At 38.1% G+C, this 19,784-nt stretch overlaps 1 protein-coding gene across 1 annotated transcript in view; it reads left to right on the top strand.

Annotated features, from left to right (window-relative positions):
* DMD (dystrophin) overlaps positions 1-19,784 on the top strand; it is a 1,782,468-nt gene that overhangs the window by 614,214 nt on the left and 1,148,470 nt on the right. Inside the window, exons 28-29 of the mRNA XM_012730297.1 lie at positions 2,058-2,192; positions 3,709-3,858. Coding sequence (XP_012585751.1) covers positions 2,058-2,192; positions 3,709-3,858 — 285 coding nt within the window. The remainder of the gene's footprint in view (positions 1-2,057; positions 2,193-3,708; positions 3,859-19,784) is intronic.

Below are 19,784 nucleotides of genomic sequence, written 5' to 3'. Positions count from 1 at the left end.
TTTCTTTCTTTCTTTCTTTCTTTCTTTCTTTCTTTCTTTCTTTCTTTCTTTCTTTCTTTCTTTCTTTCTTTCTTTCTTTCTTTCTTTTTTAATTTTGGTTATTGCAAACGGTCTCAAAAGGAACGTCCTTTTAACTGTTTTGTTCTCCAACCAACACAGATTCACCCACATTATGTACTCAGTGGAGTTATGGGTTGTTGAATATGTGAATATTCACCATACTGAGAATGACAAATTCTTTTCTAAAATGAATGTTCTGGTTTAAACATGCCAGCAGTGGAGTCAAGTTTGTGTTAAAGCATATCTTTTCTCCTGCTTGGTATTGTCAGAGTTCTCATTTTTGCAGTCAATTTGACATAAATAATGTCACTGCAATCCTGATTCACATTTCCTGGATTACTAATGAGGGCAAATTTATTTTTGTGTTTACTGGGTATATATACATCTTTGAAACATTGCTTCAGGGTTTCCTTTCATATTCCTTTAAGCTGTTTGTTCGTCCTCTAAGTGACTGGTCAGCATTCCTTTTACATACTTAGTCACCTAGCACACATTCTGCAGATGTTTCCTTCAAGTTTGAAACTGTTTGTCAGTTTCTCTGTGATCTGTTCATTTTTTTTTTCATTTTAATGGAATAATTTTTTTTCTTATGATCAGATTTTAGCAAGTGTCTTATTTAAGATAGCCTTCACCATTCTAAGGTCAGAAAAATAGTCATCTGTATTTTCTGGCAGCAGTCTTAAAGTTTTTCATTTTCACTTGCAAATATTTTGTGTACTCGTGTTTTTTTTTTTTTTTTAGTACCAAAATATTTAAAAAATACATTTAAAGTGATAATATCCTTGAAGTAGTTAGTAGTCATATTTCTAGTAATGTACATAAAGGAAATAATTTGAAATATTGGAAAATTCTACATGATGATGGTCATTCACCACCAATTCATAATATTAAATAAAATTAAGATGTATTTTTAAACAACCAAAGATATGGTCCATTAAATGAAACCTTACTTATTAATAACCTGTCTCCTTAGTAATGTAGAAAAATTATATGATACACTGTTCAATGAAAAAAAAATACTGAGGTCTCCCTGGTGGCACAAGGCTAAGTCTCAGTGCTATCAAGCCATCACCAGCCACTGTGGCCTGAGTTCGATCCCCAGCCAGGGAGCTGATCCACATGGCACAGCAGAGCTTTCCTGTCTCACCTGCTGCTCCCCCTCAGCAGTGTATTTCAGTGGATCTGCCTGTTCTGCTTCCAACTCTGTGTCTGGTGGATCCTCGCACCTGCCCACATACCCATAGCTCTGGCCTGCACCCCTGCTCTTCTATGTAAAATAAGAGTTTTTTTTTTTTTTAAAGATTTATTTATTTGTGCATACAGAACTGGGGTACAGGCCAGAGGCTCAGGGGCGGCGAGAGGCTTCACCAGAGACAGAGTGGGGAGCAGAACAGGCAGATCGACGAAGTACACTGCTGAGGGGAGCAGCGGGCGGGTCAGGAGAGGTCTGCCACGCCATGTGGTCACCTCCGGGGCAGGCAGGAATCGAACTCATGCGGAAGCGGCTTTAGCTTCTCAGTGCTGTGCTTTAACCCACTGCGCCACCAGGGAGGGCCGAGGTTTTTTTTTTTTTTTTTTTAAAGAAAAAAAAATACTGTCATTAAACTCATACTTTATTTTTAACTATCAAATTATTCATATATGGTAAGTTTTGAGGTGGCAGTAGAAAAGTGGTAAAGCTGGTTTGTTGCTATTTCAGGTTTGTAAGCGCTTTCTGTGCTTTTATTTTTCTGTTTCCAAAGGTAAAATGTTAATGGATTTTTTTTTTCTATTTAAAAGTAAATCACTGAATCTTGAATTTATTCATGGAATAAAACATTTCCTTAATGATTTGTAATTATAGACAGATTAGATGATCAAAATGACTGACTGCATTTTCAACTATGTGCTATAAAGATGTGAAGTAAATGTGATATTTTCAGAAGTTTTACCAATTGAAATGCTAGTCTCACCGTTCTTTCAAAATAAGTCATATGGGATATACATTTTTTTCTTAGGAAGTTTGGGCATGTTGGCATGAGTTACTGTCATACTTGGAGAAAGCAAACAAGTGGCTAAACGAAGTAGAAGTCAAACTAAAAATCATGGAAAATATTCCTGGTGGAGCTGAGGAAATCTCAGAGGTGCTCAATGTAAGTTGTGAATTAATCAAAATTATGATAACTCATATGTTGTGCTGAAAGACGTCAAGTACCAAATAGAAAATGACTTCCAGGAAAACTGTAATAGATTGCAGTTTCTGTGTTTTCCCCCAGTGCCAGCAATTCAGATGAAGCCACTGTGTCCTCCACGAAACTTCCAGTCTCAAGGTTTTAATGAAGATTTCAGTAATCTTTTAGAGAAGACATTTGTGTCTTGCTGTTTCACTAAGGCCTTTACCTCTTTAAACAAAAACTCCATGAATGCAGAATTTTGCTCATACCTAAACAGGATGAGAATATAAAACATTTTTTCTAAGTTAAAAGTCACATTTTTGTAGTAAGACTAATTTTATAATTCCTTAAAATAATAAATGTATACTTTACATATAGTTGGAGGCAGTAGATGGAAATGGTTTGATGAAAATACATATTTAATATGGTCATATATTTTAGTACATACAGTTTTAGTACTTTTTCAAATTTTACTTTAAAGATCTTTAAAAAGTAAAATTTATAGTTTACATGTGTATGCTTTGATTTATGTGGACTTCTGACTCAGTGCATTTCATTGTACTTGTAGCTAATCCTTTTTATCTAGTGAATATGTCATTTCAGCTTTTGTAGAGCCCTATGTAGTATAACCTTTCCTAAGATTCTAAAATAATGTGCACACATTAATGAAGAAAATTCAAAATGTTCCATTAGCTGGAACAGAATTTTGGTCCTAAAATGTCATGGCAGAAACCTAGACCTCATTGATGACCAACATCTTTGTTTTTACAAGAACATTATGGAACCTGATATGGTATCAAAGAACAGCGAACGTGGTCTGAAGCATCCAATAACTTTGACCCTGTCCTATGCAGAGATACTGATAAAGCATTTCCATGAATCCACAGTGGGATGGATCTTCCAGTAAGGGTGGTGCGGAGTTGTACCACTAGAGTAAAGGATGGTGGTCAGAACAGAGGTGATGCAGTGATGTGCTTATCATATTAAGTGACCAGCGTGATGGTCCTTATCCTCATTTGTGTTGTGTCCAGTCATGGTTGCTCTCTCTAAGTGGGGTACGTGTGAAAAAAAAAAAATGTGAATGGCAAAGGGGTTTCTTTTAAAGAACTGTCTTTTGTTAATTAGGGAGGGGGAACTTTTCAATTCTTACCTACATATATAATCTAAATCATGTCTCTTGGCCATCACTAATTGTAAGTGGAATTGAGAAACTGAGACTTTTACCTTTCCAGGTTTTTAGAGTAAAAGGTATCAAAGAACAAAGTGGCTAGTAATCACTTTTTAAGGGTCCACACCATGCCATAAACCTGTGAGAATTTACATGGAACAGCATCATATTTTTATAAATAATGATCTCTCATATTTTATGACATCAATTAAATATTGTTTTAAGTTGCTTATAAGTTATATGCACATCAGAATATACAAAGCGTTTGTGTGAATTCAGTGTATGTAGCTAAAGAATAGAATAGTAATTATTGAAAATGTGTTTCAGTCACTTGACAATTTGATGCAACATTCAGAGGATAACCCAAATCAGATCCGTATATTGGCGCAGACCCTAACAGATGGCGGAGTCATGGATGAACTGATCAATGAGGAACTTGAGTCATTTAATTGTCGTTGGAGAGAACTACATGAAGAGGTATGGAGATAAGAGTGAAAAATCTCTTTATACTGATTTGCATGAATTTTTGGCCAATGCTTTTAGCCCTTTCTGATAAAATAAGGAATACTTTAAATATTAGCTTAGTTTCTAGATTTCAGAAACTGTTAAGTGCTAGATGTGGCTGAAATACATGTGTATTTCTTGCATATTTATTTTATCTTACAAAAACATTGTGCATTATGTGTTTTAATGGGAATCAGACACACCAAGTACAGTGACATGTTCATATCCATAAAACAAGTAAAGAACTAAGTTAGGATTTAAAAGCACATGTTATCTGACCCTACTTTTCTTCATCTGAGATTGACATGTTCATATCCATAAAACAAGTAAAGAACTAAGTTAGGATTTAAAAGCACATGTTATCTGACCCTACTTTTCTTCATCTGAGATTAGCGTGTCTATGTCTCCTCATTGCTTTCAGTATCCTCTCTTCTCTCTCTGTGAATACACATGCACACAGATATGTCCATTTTACTCCTAAGTAATCTGTTAATAATACAAGTGAATCTGTTAGTATTCTACATATAGAGGTTGCTTATTCTTTAAAAAAAAAAAACTCCACAAAAGAGGAATTTTCATATTTAAACATGTATACATGTGATATGAATTATTCAAATGAAAATTGAAATTAGATATTTCCCTATCAAACTGTTTTGCATTCACCCTCCTAAATCATGAATGGATTGTCATGAAGAAAAATAGACAATAATGATATTTAGCTGTGTATTCACTTACTAAATGCATCTACAACATGTGAGGCACAGTTTGAAGATTAAATCTTAAGTAAGACAGACTTCTGTCTTTCATTATTTAAAGACATAGGTCTGTTAAGTAAACAGTTATTGATATCTTACTGTGTACAGGTGATAAAAACAAATTATATCTTTGTAAGATGCAAAAGGTTACATTAGTAGTTATCACAGAGGATTAGTGAACAGAGAAAAATAATACGCAGCTGTGTGAGTCAGAACAGAACAGGAAGCATTTGGAGTAGTTCTCCAAAAGAACGTAAGTTTTTAAACATGTTGAAATTAGAGTTGGACTGGAAACCAGGCCTTTTTGGTGGCAAACATACTGCAGTATATGCAGATGGTCATTTGTGCAACTGAGACCTGTATGATGCTATCAATCAGTGTTGCTTGAATTCTTTTTAAATAAACCCAGAATAAGAGATGGCCAAGGGAGTAAGTGTGGGAGAGCAATTCCAGGCGGATGCACTTGTGCATGCGAAGCTTGGAAATAAGGTTTGCACATCTGCAAACCATATAGGTTTGGTAGAACATGCAGGGTATGTGGAGGAGTGACTGAAAGGCATCAAAGAGGTGTGAACACGATCCCTGGAGGAGATCAATGCTTCACAAACAGCCTGACTTGAAGCACATACTCATGGGACCCTGAGTGTGTAGATGAGCTGTAACAAGAAGAGAACACAGGAGCCATGGTTGATTACTCAGCTCTGAGGACACTGTGGGTGGGACGTGGTGGGAGTGAATCAGGGACTTCAGGAAGTGTGAGAAGTGAGATCAAGTGAGGAATAACATTCTTCTTTCAATTGAAGGCAAGGACAGTGATAATAGGTAAGAGAAAATGAAAAATTCGGGAGACAGTCTGACCTCATTAGGTGACTGGATATCTGATATTTTTCATAAATAAGATTGAGAGGGCTTGACAGAAAACAACCATGCAGGTGAGAGCGCAGGTGAGTCCCCTTTCACTGCCTTGAGACTGAGGTGTCTGCCTAAATTCGATACCACTGAAAGCAAGGAGGGCCAGGAGTTCACTCGGGAGTTAGTGCCAGTGAGAGTTAAGTAAGGGAATAGGGAATGGAACAGACACGAAACGTTGGGAAGTGAATCAAGAATATTTTCATCGGTGAGTTTCCGTGGTGTGTGCCGGGATTCATCCCACTGGGAGCCTTATGGATACCGTGTGAAACAGCAGTGTCATGGGGCATGCTCAGATTTCTCCCAGCCTAATAGAAGCTGGAGTGTGTATCCACCAACTTTTTTTCCGGTTTTGTTCGTGGATTGCCCTCAAGTGTGTAAACTCCTAGTTCTCCTGGGTTGCTGAGGGCATTTGAATGGAGAATCATTAATGCAGGATCTAGCAGAGCTGCGAGGAATTCCCACCAGTGCTTCATACCTAATCAGAGATGATGAGTGGGTAAAGGGTTATGTGGCGTCCACTGGGTCTACCACAGCCCTTAGCAAGTATCCAGAAGGGGCTCTTATGTGATCGCCTGAGATAGAGCCCACGGCCCCGAAGTTCACGAGGTGATGCACACCACTCAGGCCGATGTGGCTCATCAAGCTGTGCACTGACAAACTGTGGAGTTCATGAGTCCCCATAGATAATCCTGGAAGAAAAGAACTGCGGAGCAGTTTTCTAAGTTTTACCCTAAATCAAGTTTTAGACCGATGAAGCAAGTGTCTCCAGGGAAGATGAGGGAAAAGGTCACAGTGCTCTGAGGATACTTAATTGAAAATCAGGGTGCTTAGTAGGTAGCATTTTATAAATGTGACTAATGCAAAAAATGTCACATAATAGAGAGACCTCGTAAGATGAAGACAGAATTGGGTTAAAAAAAAAAAAAGAAAGACATTGCATATGACATTTTTCAGAACAGTTTTGTTGGTGTTTCCCCAGGGATGGAGACATTGCATTACCTTTTTTTTTTTTTTTTTTCCTGATCCCGTACTCTCCTGCTGTGAGTGAAACCACCCAGTATTTTTCTCTTTTTCTTTCTGGTTTATTTCAGTAAGCATGATCCCTTCCAGCTCCATCCATGTTGCTGCAAGTGGCAGGAGTTTATCTTTTTTTGATTGCTGAGTAAAATAAAACAATTATATTAAAGTAAAAATGAAATTAACAGCTATAAACCAGAGGCATTCTACAGGGGTAGAAAGGGGAACAGGATCAACAGAAACGTTCTATAGGAGTGGGAAGAACCCATGGGACTATGATGATGGCACAGGGGTGAAGTGGTGGTGGGAAGGTCATGGGGATCACAACTGAGATGGAAAATGTACACAATGAAGAATGATGTATAACGTAATAAAAAGAGTGCATTACGGAGGACTTTAGTGGAGGGAAGGGAGGAAAAACATTGCCCATCCCCCTTGTGAGGAGCTTGCCTGCGAAGGGAAGAAAGTTCCTAAGAGGGGATGGTGATAGTGGTATGCAGGACACCTTTGTCATTTAAGTTGGAGAAAAGTGCCTTCTGTTTATGCACTGGAAAGAAAGAAGTCTTGTCCTTGCCGCTGATCATGAAGAGATGCAGGTGATGGTGGGTCAGATCTCTGTGACTGTGCCAGCTGAGAGCCCCCAGACTGTCCTTAATCCCACCACTGAGCACTGTATTTGTATTTGTCTTTTACCCATAGCAATGTAAGGCACTGGGGATTGAAAAGTGATTTCAGATAGACCCACAGTCCTCACCCTTGCTTGACTGTTATTGGATGTGAAGAAAAGTGATAGTCCTACGTGACAACTGATGCTCACGCCATTGAAATTTGGATTTTTATGCAGAATTGGAATGCATTTTTTACATTAGCATCCTTGGGAATTTAAATATAACCCCAACCTGATCCTTGCTTCATCAGCCTCATGTGTATAATACTCTCTCAAATCATTAGTAACACCTAGAGTATTTACATCTTTGTACTTACAAAAGTCTTAAAAAAAAAAAAAAACAAAACTGGCATGCCTTGGTTCATAAAACTAAGTTCCATGAGTACACTTCACGTACCTCTAAATGTATATAGCACCCACGCCCACCACCGGTGTTCTAGTACCACTCACCGCTATCAAATGGATTTCCTCCCTATTCCTCCAAACCCCCATCACCTTCACCTCTAGTAACCACCACTGTAATCCGAGTTCATGAGTTCTTTTTGGTCATTCATTTGCTGTTTTATTTATAGTCTATATAAGATTCTTTTTGATTCTTTATGCTTGCTGTAATCACCTCATTTCCATCCATGCTGTCATACATGGCAAGGTTCCATCATTTCTTACAGCTGAGTTGTGTTCATCGTGTATCCGTATCTCATCTTGTATACCAGTCATGCACTGGTAGGCATTTAGGTTGTTTCCATGTCTTGACTATTGTCAGTGGTGCTACAGTGAACATTGGAATGTGCATAACTTTTTGAATTAGAGTTTTCATATTCCCTGGTAAAATATTTAGAGGTAGAAAGTTATTGATCCCTAGGGCCTTCCCTGGTGGCACAATATGTTAGGACTGAGTGCTGCAAGCTAGCTGCAGGCCTCTCAGTGCAAGTTTGATCCCCAGCCCAGAAGTGACCCACATTGCACAGTAGACCTCTCCTGTCTCGCCGTGGCTTCCCTCAGCAGTGCACTTTGTCGATCTGCCTGTTCTGCTCCCCACTCTGTCTCTGGTGAAGCCTCTCACTGCCCCTGCACCTCTGGCCTGTACCGCAGTTCTTTGTGTATAAATAAATGCATCTTAAAAAATAAAGTTATGATCCTATGGTCGATTGGTGGCTCTATTTTTAATTTTTAAGGAATTCTCATAGTTTTCCATAGAAGATAGATGAGTTTACATTCCTACCAACAGTGAAGGAGGGTTCATTTTTCTCTAGACTCTCACCAATCCTTGTTTCTAGTGCCTTAATATAGGCCATTCTCACATGTGTGAGGTGATTGTGTTCATTTGCGTTTCTCTAAGAGTAAAAGATGATGAGCATTTTTTCATGAGCTTCATAGCCAACTATGTGTCCTCTTCAGAGACATGTCTGTTCAGATTCTTTGCCAGTTTTTTTTTTTTCCTAATTGCATTGCTTTTTTTTTTAAAGATTTATTTATTTATTTGTGCATACAGAACTGGGGTACAGGCCAGAGGCTCAGGGGCGGTGAGAGGCTTCACCAGAGACAGAGTGGGGAGCAGAACAGGCAGATCTACGAAGTACACTGCTGAGGGAAGCAGCGGGCGGGTCAGGAGAGGTCTGGCTCGCCATGTGGTCTCCTCCAGGGCAGGCGGCAGGCGGGAATCGAACTCATGAGGAAGTGGCTTCAGATTCTCAGTGCTGTGCTTTAACTCGCTGCGCCACCAGGGAGGGCCTGCATTGTTTTTTTTTTAATTGTTGAGATTTATAAGTTCTTGGTAGATCCTAGTTATGAACCTCTCATTGGACATACAGTGTGCATTCACTATCTTCTCCCGTTCATTAACTTGTCTTTTTGTTTTGATGCTAGCTTCTTTTACTGTGCAGAAACATTTTCGTTTGATGCAGTCCCACTTACTTTTATTTTCCCTCTCATTTTCCTTGCCTTTGGAGTCCAATCCCCAATACCAAGTCAAGGACAAGCATTATGGAGGCTTTTGCTGTTTTTCTTTTTCGATATAGTTTATGGTTTTAGGACTTAATATACAAGTCTTTAATCCATTTTGAATTAGTTTTGTGAATGGTGTTAGTGCTAAACTTATCATTTGCATGTGGCTGTGCAATTTTCAAGGTCTTTTAAGGTGTGAAACCTGGTAGTTCACCTACATACATAATTCTACTCTATAATAAACCTTGATTTAATTCCTATCTTCTGTATCCAAAATGAGTTGTTAAGCACTGAATATTGAATAAAGAAAAAAAATCTTGGTTTGGAATAACTCCTTTCTTGTCAGAATCAGACAGTTTACAGAAAGGATACAGTAAATTGTGCAGGGGAGTTTTCATACTGATTACTATTAACTAATACTGAGAATCAAATATCTTTATTAGTTGAAATGATCTTGTTACAGTAACATTGGTTTATGCACTGACTATGTTTTAGGAGCATATGTAGGCTCATGCCTCTTCAGATGTGTTTTCCCATTCCACATTTCCCACCAAAGCACATGTGATGCTCCACCACAGTCCACTGAAGTTGATTAGGTCTCTTTCCTCCTGTGCTTCTCCTCCTCCACTCTTGCCCTCTGTTGCTGTGTTCACATGCAGGTCGCTCGGATTAGTTTTGGTTTAGTTTTATCTGTTACACTGATTTGCTTCATATGTGATTTGATTATCAAAAATAATAGTAGAGGCTTCAAGAGTAGCCTCATTCCACAGGACAATTCAGAAGGGAAAGACTGATTTCACAGCGAAGGGAGCTCTCCCTGTGGCTGGGATGCAAACCTTTTTGGAAAGAATCTCCAGCCCATTACAAGGCAAAGAAGTTTCCCAAAACTATTGCACAATCAGGAAACTGAAGCTTGTGTGAGGGGAACCTTGGAGTAGCGTGTAAACCAAATTCCTAGGCAAGAAAACTATGGGGGATGTTAATGTATTTTCTGTGGGTCAAATGGGTACCCCTGGGACTGGCTGGGAAGCTATCTAAAACATAACCCACTGAAATTAGGGGAGCCAGCATTAATTTTCTGTCTATGCCCAACTTGCCACTGGGGCACCCAAAGAACATGTCGGAAGACAAAGAGATTGCAATTGAGATATAGATGGTGAGCAAGTGGAGCACAGATAGAGTGGGCGCCATTGGTCATCCCAGAGCAACCCAGCGGCATAGCAACAAGGTGTAAGAATGTGCTGGAACAGAGAAAGCTTTGCCTCCCTCCATACAACATGTCATTCCAGTGACTGCCTTCTACTAACAAGGGTTAGCATCACGCCAGCTGGTAAAGACAAATATCCCATTATTACAGAGAGATCAATGTTGAAAGGCAATTAAGCTGGTAATTGACACATCCCTCCACAACTTATTGGCTTCGTCACCTTGGGTAGTATTTTCTAGCTTTTGATTTCTCATCTGTGGTAACAAATCCTGTTTTGTAGGGCCTCGTGAGCAAAATATAAAACATAGGAATAGGGTGCATATTCAATAAATGACTAACATTTTTATATCTACCATGATGTATGCTACCCTACAAAATATGTGTGTGCACGTGTCACGTGTGTGTGTTGTGTGTGTGTGTTTCACAATGAGGGAAGTGAGAGGCAAAAAAAGTAAATATTCCGATATGAAAAACAATGAAATATATGGACCTATATTACTTTAGTAAAATAAGGAAGTCTGACAAAATATTTTTTATCATCTTAAATTTATGAATCCTGAAATCGGAAGGTGTTCTCCATCTCTACTTCAGTAGTCAATTAAGCAGATGGCTGTAGTAAAAATAAACTTGAAAAAAATAAATTTGAAATCACCATCCATCCTGAACTATGCCTATAATAATAACATGTGTAACCTATAATAGCTGGAGAGTAATTTGTCAATAAAAATAAGTAGTTTGGTGCTTTAGTGTTTTTATTGAAACCATATGATGTTAGAGATATATTATAAAATTATACTGTACCTGTCTTTAATAAATGAGTGTGACTGTAATGATACCACATCGAGTTAAAGTGATAACAAGTAACAGGGCTTTTCTGTTTGTTAAGCTGTTATCTGGGTACTTGCACCGATTTCAACCAACTTCGTTAATACAGAAAAAACACCTAATAATCTGTTAGCTAAATCAATCACTTGGAAATCCCCAGTGAATATTTAATTCAAAAGACTGGTGATCTGATGCAGCATAGATGGAAGTTTAGGGTAAATTATCTAAGGAACTAAGGAAGTGGGGAAAAATGGCAGAGAAATTTTAAAACTGACTTATTTTTTTTTTAATTTCCTGCACGTTCGGTTGTCATATCAAAAATTCTAAATGTTTTTAAAGCCAGAATTTACTTGATATTTTTTGGTTAAAGTAAAAGTTTCCCATTAGTACACAAATGCCCTTTCTTCACCTGGAGCTGAGCCTCTTCCCTTCTCAATTAAATGCCTTTGTCAGAGGTTCACAGATTTTTTTTTTTATTGTCTACGTACTGTGTCTTATAGCCGCAATTATGCAGAGCAAAGGTAGCATTTGGTGGTTGCCTGTTAAATCAATCAGCCGGGTTTTCATTGCTTATGAATATTTAAAAGAGATATGCTAGATTCCATTCCTAATTTCAGAGTGTGAGTTTGCATTCAGATAAGTAGTAAATTATTTTCCTTCTTTTAAAAGGCATCTTTCACTCTTCATCATCATATGGCACAGTATTTTCAGTTCCCAGTCCTATTTGGAAGGTAGTTAGCAAGCCAGGAAACAGCTCCAAAAGTCATACCAAGTCAGTTAACTTTTACCACTTATTCTAGAGTAACCAAGCTACAGAAGAAGAATGAGCCAGACCAGGAAATGTGTAATAATGGCAGCAAGAGCATTATGGTTGCAAAGGCCCAGGCGTTGTTCTAGCTACGGTGTGTACATTTCCTCATTTAGATTTCAGTGTAGCTTTATAACACCACGGCTTGTATATTGCCATTTTATAGAGATGGCAAGGATGTCAGAGGTCAGCAAAGCTGGAGAATTTAAAAACTAGTCTCTGAAGACTTGGAGTCAACAAACATGAGCATCTGCCCACACTACCTCCCACCTCAGTAATGTTCTGCTTCTATTGAAAATAAAGGCTGAATGGTAAGACGTGAATATTATAATTAACTAATTTCCTAGTTAGGGAAATCTTTACAACATGAGCTGTAAAATATTAGGGGTGAGCAATTAAAAGGAAATATTTTCAGAGTCTTAAATATGAAAGTCACATTGCAAGAAGTCCATAGTCCTCCCTGTTCCTCTTAATTACTACTTCCTACTCTTGAGTATTATTAATGTCCGCATTTCTGATCATTTCAAAGTAAACTACAAAGTTCTTTTTCCTGACATCAAATAACAGGCAATGTAAAAAAAAGAGGCAAAATCTAAGTTGGTTAAGTTCTCTTTAATGGTAACTTTCATTTAAAGGCAATTGAAAATCCTGTTAACTGTTCTAGGCAAATAGGATATTGAATTTTTCTACCTTGCCACAGACACAACAGTATAGAAAAATATTCATTGAAGGATAATTATAAATTAAACCAGGAAAATAAGTAACAGTATATCAGTTGGAGGTCAACATTTTATTGGAAAGGCAATTGCGTAGTGAAATAACATGCTTTATGAGTTTGTCAATATTATCTACATCTTAGGATGTATCAGTCTATATTATTATTAATACTAGCTACTACTTAGTGAGCACACTTTTATGTCGGCTTTTGTGCTAATCAATTATAAATGATGTTAAAATTAAAGCCCATATTACTTTTAGGATGTACAGTTGATCTGCTCGCTCACTTACGTATGTTGAGAAGGGGCTGGCTATCATTCTCAGGGATTAGGCTAAGTATTCTAAAATGTGTTCTGCACCAATATGCTGGAAAATTTCCAACAAATAGAATTTTAATTTTTTTTTCTTTCAAGGAAGAGTGAGTTAAGCCCTTAAGGGTCAGGTTAGCAGAGATTATATGAAAGGACACTATCAAAATAACAACTGTGAGCGCTGACCTCTTTGTACCCTAGTGTTAAAAGCTAATACTAACAGCCCAGGTTTGGGGCAAATTCAGCTGGTTGGTTGAAGAGAAACCTGAGCCTCAGGCTCCAGCAAATAGAGTGCTAAACAATGAACATAAAATGGGGGTTATAACTTTAGTAAATTGATGGGCAGTGGCTAGTCTGTCTCAGAGGACATATTGTAAAAAAATATGCCCATCTCTTCCTGCTAAACCATAAAACAAGAACAATTTTAATATTATTTCCCTTTATATAATCATTTGAAAACTTTCATTTCAGACTCATTCTTGTGAGAATCTCTTCTTTTAGTGTATATTATTGCCATGGGTCAAGGAATCTGCAAGACAAGAGGTTGCAACAAAGTAGCTCAAGATTAGTAGCACATTAGGAATGGTCAAAGGAAAATCCAAATGCTTTATAAATAAAGATGCCCTTAGTATTCTCACATATTAAGTGGATTGATTGAAATCTGAGCTCACAATAAAAAGAAATGTATAAGGACTAGAAGATGAGTGGTCATGAAGCCAAGTCAACAGAGCAAACCCAGACGACCTCTACTACATTTCAGATATTGCAATTGGGGCCCTCCCTGGTGGTTCACTGGGTTAAAATGCAGGACTACGAAACTTCTCAGCCACTGTAGCATGAGTTTGATTCCCAACCAGGGAGGTGACCCACATGGTACAGCAGATGTCTCCTGACCCACCTGTTGCTTGGTCCCCTCAGCAGTGTTATTTCAGTCGATCTGCCTGTTCTGCTCCCCACTCTATCTCTGGTAAAGTCTCTCATCCCCTGCACCCCTGGTCTGCACCCCAGCCCTTGTATGCATAAGCAAATAAGTTAAAAAAACATATATTGCAATTGGAATATGATTAATATAAAGTAAGTAAAAATACTGCAATAAACTCCCCCATAAGACCTGAGACCATATAATACATAGAAGAAAACAGCAAAACACTCTACAACTTTGCTTTCACTGGTGTCTATTTGCTTCTGTTCCAGTAGCAAAGGAAATAAACACAAAAATAAACAACGGGGACTACATCAAACTAAAAGTCAGTGTATGGTTAAAGAAAGAAACTGCCATCCTTGCTCATCATCACTTATCATCAGGGAAATGCAAATCAAGACCACAATGAGATCCCATCTCAAGCCAGTGATAATGGCTCTTGTCAAAAAAGACCAGAAGGGATGCTGAGGAAAAGGACTCCTCTCAAACTCTGCCAGTGGTGATGTAAACTGATCCAGTCACTGTGAAGAATATTGCAGACATCATTCAAAACATTTATTACATGTCTACCATGATAAAGCAATTTCAGTCTTAGTTATCTATCCAAAAAATACAAAACACTTATTTGAAGGGATATGTGCACTGACATATTCATTGCAATACTATTTCTAGTAGGCTGTCTTTGGAAACAGCCTAAGTGCCCAAAGACAGATGAGTGGGTAAAGAATATACACATACAAATAGACACAATGGAATGCTATTCAGCTATTTCAACAATGATGGAATCTTGTCATGTATGACAGCATGCATGGATGGAACTGGAGGGGGTTATGCTAAGTGCAATAAGACAGAAGGAAAAAGACATGATTTCGCTCATTTAGTCTATAGACCAAAAAATAAAGGAAGAACAAAGCACTCTAGATCTGACTGCAGAACTGGGACAACTAGAAGGGAATGGTAGAGGAGGGGCCTGGTGGACTGTGTTGCAAATTGTGTGTGCTTTGGTGGTGGTTATGGTGTGGTAAGTTACATCTGAAGGGTTAGCATGTACCTCTAGATCTTATAGTCAGTAAAACAGTGTTACCTCAACAGAAAATAATGAATTTTTAAAATAGAAAGAAACCTCTTCTGCAGCTAATTTACCTGTCTTTGGAGTTCTGTCTGTGATGTATCTCAAGTGCATTTCTAACTGTTTTCTCAGTTCTATATTGTGCTTTCCTGTTAAGTGGATTCTGTCTCTGAATGTGGAGAATTCACTTTGTTAACATTTGTTTTTATTGGTAGCCCTCCTCCATGCAATTTTTGCCCCACTACCATTTTTATATTTTCCCTTCCCCTTGCCTTCCTCCTTCCTCTTAACCTCAGAACCTTCAAGGAGGTTATTAATGTCTAATAGTTTTTGAAAGAGTTTTATATGATCAAAGTGTCTGTTTTGTGTCTTCTAATATTTGTTTTCATCATTCTGACTGTATAGTACTCCATGGTATGGATATACCACATCTCTGAGACCAACTAATTGCCCATGAATGTTCATTTAGGCTGTTTCATGCCCTAGCTACTATATCTAAATAATACAGTTATGGGTATTGCGGGACATGTATGTTTTTGATACATATTTCATATTCTTCAGATATGTGTCCAAGAGAAAGCTTACCAGGCAGTATGGTATTTCCATTTTTGATATGTAAGATAAATCCACATTCTTTCCATAATGGTTACATCAGTTTACATTCCCACCATTCCTTGTTTTCTGTGTCCTCTCCAATTTGTTTTTAGAGGTATTTTTTTTTAATTTATGCCATTCTCAAGGGCATACAATAATAGCTCATTGTGATTTTTACCTGCACTACTTGTTTGTAAATTTGTCCATTATTGTAAATGGGATATTGGGTCCCATAGTATTAGTGTTGTCATCACTATATCTCTTTAGTTCTGTTTTTCTCTCATGTATCTTGGTACGCAATCACTCTGTGTATGTGTTTATGAGTGCTATTTCTTGTTCTATTAGCCCCTAAAGCAAAATGTAGTGGTATTCTCTACCTCTTAGTACCTTTCTTAATTAGGAATCTGTTTCATCTGATACAACTGTTCCCGTTTTTTTTTTCCTCCTGTTGCCATTTTTTTTTCCCTGAAGTAGTCCTGAAGGACTTCACAATTTTCCTTTTTTGAGCTTTTTTTCTCTATGTTGTTCTATTTGTTTTCTTCCTTATTGTGCTTTCAAGCTCATTAACTCTGTCCATTGCTTCTGTTTTTCTGTTTCTGAGACATCCAATTGTATTTTTAAATTCAGTTATAGTGTCTCTTGGCTCTGTTATTTCTAATTGTAGCTGCCTCATATTTTCTCTATCCGGTTACAGCTTTATATTCTCTGTTGTTTTTTGAATTCCATAAGCACCATTAGAACTGTGACTTTGAACTCCTTTTCAGTCATGCTCTGCAATTCTGTGGAATGAGATTCCTCTTGGGGGGGAGGGGGAGTTTGCTCCAGCAAACTCTGTTCTGTCTGCTCATTTTAATTTTTCATGGGTTGTGATAATAGATTTTTAGACACTTGCCTTTGCACCTGTCGAAGTCATCAGAGGACTGATACTAATGAAGTTTATAGGTTTAAAGGAGGAACTGAGTAGTAGAGCACCAAAAGACCATGCCCAGTAGGTTCTGGAATTCCAGCTGACTAATGTGTTGTGGGTGCAAGAGTTCTATGTTGGGGGTCCAGAGAGATCCCCTCTCTGAACCACGTTCTTGGTCTTTTGTTTCTTAAGCTCTTATGTCTGTTTCTACTTTAGGCTGTTTTTAAGTACTCGATGCAGGAATGTGCACATGCTATACTTGATAGGGTCGTCACAGGAGTTGTTCCTTTTTTTCCTAGCACAGAGCCTTATCCTGGATGTTTTCTCCTACTATTGACAGTTGCTTGAGCTCTGCTCTGTTCACTCTTGTGTTTTTTTTAGTCCGGGTGGTTCAGGAGGGGGCAAAGGTGGGTGGTTTGTGGCAGGTATTTTGACTATCACAGTGTCTGCTTGTGGCCTCATTATGAGGAGACACAGATGTTCCAATCTGTTTACTTCTTGCATATTCAGGCACCAGTTGTTCTATATAGAGCGCCTCAAGCTCAAGCCAGTGATCTTCACTTCTCACCTCCACCTCTAAGCTGTCCAACAGTGCACCCTACATCCCACATGCCAACGTGCACAATCCTTTATCCAGTGCAGTGCGTGTCTCAGGAGTCACTGATGTTGACATGTGCCTCTGTCAACTTTATGGGTCCTTGCACAGCAGCCAGCCCTCCCTCCCTCTTTGAGTCATCCTGTCAGCTGTCACCGTAAACATGGTTTGCTGAGGGATTTCCAGATCCCTTTCCACTAGACCTTGACTCCTAGTGTGTGCTGTGTGCGCCATTCTTCGCGGGCAGCTTTAGGGCTTTGTTTAACTGCAGTGTCAGTGTGAGTCTGTGGAGTAGTTACTGTGCTGCTATCTTTCCAGACTGGAGATCATCTTTCAATAGCCTCCACATAGTCCCCTATGTCCACGTTGCTTACCACGCCTTCACAAGCTCCATCATCCCTAAGCTTATCATCTCCCCCCATTGTCTTTAGCTTCTGTGTCATGGTTCTGACCTCCTTGTTTTTCATAACCAAGTTTTGCATATTGTCTTTCAGCTTTCTCTTTGCTTCTTTTTCCAACTGATTAGTATACATTAAGCATATGCATGCATTTTTAATCTTCAGAATGATGTTTTTAATTTTAGTAGTTTTATAGTGCTCCTTTCAAATCATTCTCCTCCACTTCTACAGTGTAATGCTTGTCAGGAATTTTCAACATCATTCCACTTAGTCCTTTTTATATTTTATGTCGTGTCATATCTTTAAATACCCTTTACTTGCTAATAATTCTCAAAATATCTCTGATAAATAATTCTGCCCTACACTTTGGACCTTTCTCCCCATCCTGTATGATAAGTAGAGATAGATAGCAGACATCTGATAGATAAATAGAATTTGTCATACTCAGATTCCAGACTCTACCTAAGCTTAGCCCATGCATACTTTGTAAAATTATTATTAATACCAATTCAGTTTTTAGATTTCTCAGACCAGAAACATTAATCTTTGGCTTATCCCTTTCTTCACCAGTCTCTGCTAGTTGATCTGAAAAGCAATCTGAGCTGATCTAAATGTGGTCTGAGAGGGCTATGAACCACATGCTTTCATCTTTATGAACTGAATTCTGTTCATCTTTGTCACAGTCAGTCCACTTATATCCTTGCTTATACTGGTGTATCCTTAAAATATGTGAAGTACATTGGATTCCCTTTATAAGCTGGTGATAACCATAAAGAAGAGGACAGTAAAACAATGCTCTACATGACTACAGAAGCCAAATTGCAAAATGCCTCTTCATATGTTTTACTGCTTAGGTATAAGTGTTATTTTTAGCAAAAAATGCTAGGAAAATAAGAGGAGATCTGTATGTTAAATTACTTAACAGATTACTCTTACAGACTAAGATTTATGATATATCCAGTTTTAATGTTATGCATATTCCTAACTTAGCTATATTTATAAACTGTTATGAACTACTGAATTTTGTCTAAAGTTGCGGAGTATTAGTGAACTTAGAATTAGCCAAGTTCTTAAGTTCAACTTCCCTCACAGCATATAAAATACTAGAATATTTTAACCTCTCTTGTTTATAAGTGTCCAAATATAATTGCAGAACCTGGACTTGAAAATGTTATTTTACTAACTGGATTTATTTAGTCAGGTCGCATTCATTCCTTCACTCATTATAGTTGTATTGTTCATTTGCTGGAGGGGCAACTGTGAGATTAAATTGAGATAGAAGAGGAAACAGACCATTGGAAAGTAGTGGCACTAAATATGCATTGCTCTTAAAGATGTTTGGTGACAAGTTACGTGAAGCATGGAGGAGGTAACAAATGCTACCATGGTGATCATTTAGCAATTTATAAATGCATCAAATCGACATCTTATGTACCTTAAACTTAGGCCATGGTGTGTATATCAGTTGATTCTCAACACACTGGACAGTTCTGAGATGTTCTGAGATGGAACCACGTATTTTTTACCTGCAGCACAGGGTTGGTGGCATGAAGAAATGGGGATAGAAAAGCAGACCACTGTCACCGAGGGAGAGTACAAAGCATCTGAAATAGAAAATCTGCTGGTATAAAGACCATTTTAAAATATATCAGAAGTGCCCATGAAAGGTATTTCAGACTCAGTAATCGTCAGTGAAATGGTTTGCGCCAGAAATAGTCATGTGAGTTTCTGACAGTTTCCTGCAAAATCACCATATTTTCACAGACTCACACATACAGATAGTTGGACAATGAAAAGAAAAAGGACTTTTGCATCTATTCTCTTCACTGGTATCTACACGTTGCATTTGATTATGTCGTGAAATAACTAAGAGACCTGACTAAAAACTCTTACCTTCCAAGTATATTCATATTTGGAAGTAATTAATTTGATAGATTCATTTTTTTCTCACTGTGCCCTGGTACCTCCACTTTGCATGCTATGGTGTTTTATATATATATATGACAACCATTTTGTCTTGGGTTCTTGTTTCAAACTTACAGCTGTTGGTCATTTCCCCACATTATTAACGGTTTTAATTTTGGGAACCTAGTGCAAGAAAAAAAAAAAGGCAACTACAAAAGGTTTCTTGTTCAAAAATTAAGAATTTCATGACAGAGACAGCAGATCCCTGAGAGAAGCTGGGCCCTCCTGAGTGTGGAAGACTGTGTGTTGCGCAGGCCACAGGCCCATGATGCCAGCCCTGGTCGTT

The sequence above is a fragment of the Condylura cristata genome, unplaced genomic scaffold, assembly GCF_000260355.1.
Source record: "Condylura cristata isolate star-nosed mole 26May11 unplaced genomic scaffold, ConCri1.0 scaffold00027, whole genome shotgun sequence".
NCBI classification, from domain to species: Eukaryota; Metazoa; Chordata; class Mammalia; order Eulipotyphla; family Talpidae; genus Condylura; species Condylura cristata.
The sequence above is the reverse complement of the archived record's forward strand: the minus strand, read 5'-3'. Positions and strand labels throughout refer to the sequence as shown.